This window comes from Mycetomoellerius zeteki, unplaced genomic scaffold, assembly GCF_001594055.1.
Source record: "Mycetomoellerius zeteki isolate Tzet28-1 unplaced genomic scaffold, Tzet1.0 scaffold470, whole genome shotgun sequence".
Lineage (NCBI taxonomy): Eukaryota > Metazoa > Arthropoda > Insecta > Hymenoptera > Formicidae > Mycetomoellerius > Mycetomoellerius zeteki.
In genome coordinates, this window is record NW_017257469.1 from 141,662 (window position 1) to 149,085 (window position 7,424).

Below are 7,424 nucleotides of genomic sequence, written 5' to 3' on the forward strand. Positions count from 1 at the left end.
TTAAGCATGTCTAGCCGCTTTGCCGTCTTGAACTCACCCAATGTTTGCTGCACTTAAAATGGGATAAATATATATTCAGGCGTAGGAGAAAGGAGAGAGAACGAAGATGCTAAATTCAAAAAGTGCAAGCAACGCGAACAGACCTTGAATAATAGGCCTGTTCTTTTTAGCTGAACTTCTTGCACGGTTCATCTTTCTTCCTTTTCTTTCTAAGTTGGAGAGTAAAAGAGAAAGGGTGCAGCCACAATAGAAAGAATAAGGAATTAGGAATAAGGAATAACGATTTCAACTTATCAGAAATCGGATTCATCAGAATACATGGTTTCTGATAGATTGAAATCGTTATTCCTTATTCCTAATTCCTTATTCTTTCTATTGTGGCTGCACCCTTTCTCTTTTACTCTCCAACTTAGAAAGAAAAGGAAGAAAGATGAACCGTGCAAGAACTCTAAAGCTAAAAAGAACAGACCTTATAGCTCCCCCGCTATAAGTGTTGCCTGGTAGTCGATTGTGTATCTTGGCTGCATTCTACTTAACGCTCACAACGCTCGTGGAATCATTTCATCCTTGTCGTTTATTAAATATTAAACAAGGACAAACGATGCTCGTGAGCGTTGCCAGCGTAAAGGCCGCAGCACAGACTCTTGCATAACGCATAGTGCATAAGCGAATCAACTAATCAGAATCTTTCCTTTCCTCCCATTCCATGGAAAAGAAGAATTTCGATTGGTCGATTCCCTTATACACTATGCATTATGCGTTATGCAAAAGTCTGTGCTGCGGTTTGTAGCGTCAAGTGGAACGCAGCCCTTGAAGGCACTTGACGCTACAAACTCTTCGAAACGTTTGAACGACCAATCAGAACAAAGAATTTTACGAATTGACTAATCAAAGTATGCTTCGAAGCGTTTGTAGCGTCAAGTGGACCAGTCATTGACCAATTAAATTATGAATATTCTAGTGAATTTACTCACTTTTGTAATTTTCTTCTCATTTCGAGATACACAATCGACCATCAGATTCTAATTCGATGCATTGAGAATCGATTCTTTCACACTCGAGAATCGAATCCGTCTGTCGTTTTGAGAAACTTGATTCATTGTCGATTCAATTCCTTTTTAGCTAGAAATGCTAGAATCGAAGAGATATTAAGCCCAGTGTCCACGATACTAGAAATCCGTCCGAGATCTCGGAAGAAGAAAGAATTGACCAATCGCATTGATCATGTGACTAAATTGTTTAAATGTGATTGGTTAATTCTTTCTCTCTCCGAGATCTCGGACCAATTTCTTCACAAGGCTTTAGGGTGAAATCACACGGTGCGGAAAAAGACTGCGGAATAGAGAATGCGTCATTGAAGCAACCAATCAGCGCTATTCGGAATTCCGATTGGTTGCTTCAATGACGCATTCTCTATTCCGCAGTCTTTTTCCGCACCGTGTGATTTTACCCTTAGGGAGCTTTGCAATTCTAGAATTGGAAAAAGGGATTATTATCCAGAAGAACTGCCTCTCCTCCGATTTCGATAAAATTAGACTTATTCGATGCGTTTTTGTATAAAATGAAAGAATCTGGCAGAAAAAAGTATTTTAGATAAAAAAGTAATTCGCAGGGCAGTTCCAGATTCTGTCCTGCGAACTGAGATATTAAGCGTTAAAGTTGACGACTATTGAAATCAGGAAATCTGTGCGAATGTGTGCAAAGTTAGTCTATACATTGGCCATATCATCTGGAGACGCCTTAAGAATTTGGAGATTCCGAAATCAGGAAAAAGATGATGTAGAAATTTCATAGAATAGAAAAATAAAATAATAAGACTTATTTTACATTTAAGATACTTATTTTATTCTTATTATAACTTACTACACATTACACAATTGCATATATTCACAATTAATTTATTATAAAAAAAACAACCGATAATTCGATAGAAACATGTTTATTTGATAAGCACCGTGCTCAAATATTATGATGGAAATTTCCTAACGCTACAAATGAAATTTAGACGTACAAATGATGAACTGCAGTTAAAATCAAGACGCGTGTTTTATATCGTAACACTTAAACTAATTTCTTTGCTTCGAAGAAACTCTTGAGATGTTTCATTTGCCACGCACCCATAATTAGGACTACTACCGTCTGAGTCAGAGACCACCAGAATACACGACGATGAGTGCTTTCGGACGTTTGCCTAAACCGTTCTTCCCGATACTGAAAAATTATATATATTTTCGCACAATATAATCTCTCGTAATGTTTCTTTTTTTACGATACTCGAGAATGTTGCTTTATACATAAAGGACATTTTTCAGTAAGGACACAATATAACAGAGTGAATTGTTACATTCTTGTTGTTTCTTCAACATTAAACAAGGGTGAAACGACTAACTGTGTCCTTTCTGGAAAATGTCTATAGAAACTATGCATTTTAATTACTTCATACCCTCTGATAGTTTTGCTCCTTCGTTATTTGTCCGACTTGATCTAGAAGCTGACGTATTCTAAGTTGGAGTTCTGATAACTTTTCCTTCTGTGCTACATTGGCGTAATCGATTGCATGTTCCCCTACTTGAATATCCAGATGTACTCTCTGCAAATGAAATATATTTTTCAATATATGTGTGTGTGTGTGTGTGTCCTTTATTTTTGTTTTCTCTCTCTCTTTCTCACTTTGATTTGTTTGGTATAACAATAATTATACAATGTATGTATCTCACCAATTGAGTACCGCTGAACCAGGCAGTGCTGTTCGAGTACAAGCAAATTACGTGCTCTCCTGGAGTATGCGAGGTAAAGGAAATTCGACCTTCGGAGCTATAAACTCGAGAGAGGATAGGTTTGTCATCAGGATCCTTTACTTCAACGTGCATACCAATGCCAGGACTACTTGGCATGAAACCTCCGCTTCTTGGGTCATAAAGTTCTACTTTGTAATTGACTGCAAATTGCGAATAAAAAAATATTTCTCGATGAATAAACGATAGGCGAAAGTAGGAAGCACGAAGCAATGTATCTTGTTTCACTTTCTTTTTGTAAGTTTTGAATCTTGCTAATGAGATAATTGAACAACAATTGGAAAAGAAACAGTAAGCTATTGTAACAGAAGGCTATTGAAATAATGAAATTATTGAATTTTACCTAAAACCGTAGTGTCATCAGGGATCTCTTCGATAAAGCATTTCCGTTCAGTTTCGCCGATATGAAAATACAGTCCTGTTCCAAATTGGAGTGTGCACAGAAAAATGAAAAAAATACTTCCGTATTTTAACATCGCGTAACAGTTTATCGCCAGTGACAAGATGATTATGAAATCACGAATAAACGTTCGCACGCATGCCAGACGAGAGTCAACGAGATCCAACGAAACCAGAGAAGACTGGAGTAGGGGCGACCATACGGATTACACGTCACCTTCGAAAAGCAAGACTGAGTAAGATCAGCTAGGTTTCTTCAATTAAAGTTTTGAAAACAAATTGATTGGTCAAGTAGACGTCACGTCGATACACGTATCTGCACGTATCTGCACGTACCTGCAATATCTGCAATATCTGCATGTGGCACCGCCACGCACAAGTAGTTATAACTGAGAAATATCTTTCTTAAATTCCTGCGTATACCGTTGCGCTGTAATCGCTAGAATTGTGCCCCTGTGGCCCCTGCCCGATGCCGTCCAGGCGTCCAGCCGCCATCCCGTATGTGTATGATTTGTACGATGTGCGGTACAGTGATATGGCGCTGATTATGGTCGAATATTGACCCAAATCCCAGATTCCCAGCAATTCCCAGCGGCGAGTCTTATCCAGCCGTACCAAACCAGGAGAAGTCGGATCGATACAAGTCAACATTTATCAAATTGGAGCAAGTTGGAGTCGAGGATCCTCTTTTTGAGCCTCTTTGAGAATGAATGTCGATCTGTTGATATATATCTCCGCAGCAATCGTTATACTAGCTATTATATGTACCGCTCTTTTAGGTACAAATTTACGTTCTTATTTTATAAACCTTCAATAACTTGCTTTCTTAACTTTTTATGTATCAATTTGTATTTCTTTCGTGTCACTATACTCTGTCACTTAATTTAAAAGGCGAGTTATATTCACGAAAAACTAACAGTAGAACAATTAGGAATATATAAGAAATCTATCTTGTTTATTGAAGAAAATTGTTGTACATGTCTCACATTAGTAAATAAATAAATTTTAATCTTAGGTAAGCGGAATGAACGAGCCAACGTTCAAAATGCTGATATAGACCAACATAGACCATTGAGGCGAAGAGGCGCTGTAAGGCACAGACGTCGTATGCAGGAAAATGTTAATCATGCTGATCAACAACCTGAGGAAAATGACAGACCGATCTATCAAGATAACGACGAGGATGAAGATCATAAGAACGAAAAAATAGGAACGAAAAAACGGGCAAAGTTAGCGGCTAAGGCAGAAAAGAAGATTAAGAGAGAGGCGGCTGAACGAGAGAGAGAGGATCATAAAAAAAGAGAACAACTTTTACAAGAGGAAAGAGATAAAGAGACTGAGAAAGAGCGCGTTGAGCAACTACTAGCAGAAGAAGCAGAAAAGAAAGCTAGAGAGGAAAAAGAATGGCAAGAATATGAAAAATATTTGAAGATGAAGGAAGCTTTTAGAGTGGAGGAAGAAGGTTTTGAAGAGGAAAACAGAGAATGCAAGGAGAACTTGTTGCAAGAATTTCTTGCGTATATTAAGCTCAATAAAGTGCTGGTTTTAGAAGATCTAGCTGCACATTTTGGACTGAAAACAGCGAACGTAATAGAAAGAATTCAAGAATTGCAAGCTAATGGTAATTTAACTGGTGTAATTGATGATAGAGGAAAGTTTATTTACATATCGGAAGATGAACTTCAAGCTGTTGCCAAATTTGTACGTCAACGTGGTCGAGTTAGTATCACTGAATTAGTTGAAAATTCGAATAATCTAATTAAGTTGACTCCTTCAAAAAAAACTGTAGCATTTATGCTAAATGAATAAATCTTTTGCCAAGTTTAATAAAGAATATATATTCTATTATTCAAAACATCTAACTTTGACCGTGTTGGCGTTCTCTATTGTATTTGATGTATTCATATATACGGTCGTTTCTTAAATCTTAACCCTTACGATACAAGGTACAATTTGGTGCCTCATTCATTCAAACATGGGTCACTAAATCCGTCCGCTTTTTTCATCTATTCAGAATGATTCAAAAAATCTCAAAAAATTCACCAACACATACTTTCAACTTTCTAAAATAAATATTAAAATTTTATTTTGGAAAATAATAAAATATAGTATAATTTATAATTATCGAAAGACTCAAAGAAACTTGCACGAAGAGGAATCGCTCGGTCAATTAAATAGTGACCCGACCTTGTATAGTAAGAGTTAATAACGTTTACACACACGCGGCCATATACGCGTTCTCTACATATATATACATATATATATATATACATCTATATATATACATATATATATCAGTTATGCGAGAAATATTTCCGAAACCTCAGTGGTTGAGTTGGTTAAGACACTCGCTCCGGAATGCAGGTTCGAATTCTGGCTAAGATAATATTTTTGACAATAAGTTCTTTACAGTTTTTCTAATTTAATTTAGGGGGGATTATTAGCATTTCAGACTGAATGTCTTGAAAGTCCGAAAAATTATCGCGCAATCATATCTGAAATAAATTGATTTAATAAAGAATATATAAAGAGCAGAATTCCAAAATGTATTTTGTCCAAAATTTCATTTTTTTAGTTAGAGACGGCGTAACCCTATAAGCGCATAATATTATTTAATATTATATTTAATATTAAATAATATTTTAGGCATATTTTCAGAATATTAAATATAACATTTTAATAATATTTTACTAAAATTATATAATATTAAATAATATTCCTGAAATATTAATGGATGGTTATATGTCCACTCCTAATAATATTATGTGATTATTAAAAGTAACATTTATTTAATGTTACTGTAATATCGTATAAACATTAGAAAGTATTATAACAGCATTTACTTTAATTTGTAAAACTGTTACATCTGTTCCAGTATAAGTATACGTTTAAAAACTAAAAATGATTTTTGCTCTCAGTTGTAGAACTGGATATGTACTTAAAATCACATTGAAACGTTTTTTTTTAGCACAAGATGCGGCATAGACTGATAAGAACTTTTCGTTACTGGATTGTGAATTTAAATTGCACAAAATAAAAAATAATTAATATTTATTAACATTTTAATAATGTTTCAGGAATATTAAAATATAATACCTAGGTTTATTATATAAGTGGACTTATAACCTCTATAGAATACTCTTGTAATATTAAAAAAGTATTTATGATATTTTCGAGATATTATAATAACATTATTTTGATTTTTTTTTAATAATATTCATGTAACATTCTAGAAACATTTTGCGCTTACAGGAAATGTTCAGTGAAAAACTCATATTATAAGCTACTCCGAGATGTTCAGAAAGCATTTTTTCATCGTTAATTTATATGCTAAAAAACATAGTCATTTCGAAGTGCATTATGTTTTTAACTAGAGACAAACAAAATGCATTTGTTTAACATTTTTAGCAATTGTTTAGCAATTTTGTTTAATATTTCACATCCTACTGATTGGCATATTATCATTTTCTGTGCGTAATTTTCTTATGAACGGAGTTTCTTTCTTTCTCGTTTTCTGAAAATTACAAATTTTGAACAAAACGCATTTTGAAAGTCTGCTCTTCATATATCGTATTATTTGAAATATCTAACTTTGACCATGTTAGCGTTCTCTATCGTATTTGATATATTAATATTTTATTATTCAAATTACATTATTTTACCGATTGCAATTTTGCTAAACGAATATGATTATTGTGATATGATTATGTAATGTTTGTAAATATGATTATATAATATTTGTAAATATGTTTATTTATAATATCAATTTATTACAATGTCGAGAGTAATTATGAATTTTAACCATTTCCCTGTGTCTTTAGTAGTTTGTAATTCTTAATGTCAGCATCGTTATATGCTGTTAGATATTGCTTTTTTTCGATAACGATCGTTATTTTCTTCTTATAATGGCAAAAAGCTTATGGCATATACAAAAATGTAAAGTATTAAAAGCCGTAAAGCGAATCGGCCGATCATAGTATACAGAACGTAAGTTCATAGTATACAGAACGTAAGTTCATAGTATGCAGAATGTTTATGTTTACGTTGCCTTCCTTGGTGAAATTTTTCTCAAAATTTTTATCTAATTTTCAGATTTTTTTATATAAGTTGGAATAGTTTTTAGAAGTGTTGAGAAAGTCATAATATACCTTTTTCTAGAATTCTTCATATATGTGAATTCTGAAATATTCTAAGACTTCTTTAAAGTTTCTCATTCTGTAATTTCCGATA

General features: G+C 33.9%; 2 protein-coding genes across 2 annotated transcripts; one reads left to right on the forward strand and one right to left on the reverse strand.

Annotated features, from left to right (window-relative positions):
• Nucleotides 1-1,917: 1,917 nt before the first annotated feature.
• On the reverse strand, nt 1,918-3,433 carry eca (transmembrane p24 trafficking protein eclair). The gene is made up of 4 exons (XM_018455071.1): nt 3,139-3,433; nt 2,718-2,938; nt 2,444-2,590; nt 1,918-2,211 (listed from the first exon to the last, which is right to left on the reverse strand). Exons 1-4 carry the CDS (start codon nt 3,269-3,271, stop codon nt 2,062-2,064), a joined length of 651 nt encoding a protein of 216 aa, XP_018310573.1. The 5' UTR covers nt 3,272-3,433; the 3' UTR covers nt 1,918-2,061.
• A 358-nt stretch (nt 3,434-3,791) lies between these two features.
• Nucleotides 3,792-5,237, forward strand: Ddrgk1 (DDRGK domain containing 1). Its single transcript, XM_018455070.1, has 2 exons — nt 3,792-3,973; nt 4,210-5,237. The coding sequence occupies exons 1-2, from the start codon at nt 3,901-3,903 to the stop codon at nt 5,001-5,003; spliced, it is 867 nt and encodes a 288-aa protein (XP_018310572.1). The 5' UTR covers nt 3,792-3,900; the 3' UTR covers nt 5,004-5,237.
• The last annotated feature ends 2,187 nt before the right edge of the window (nt 5,238-7,424 follow it).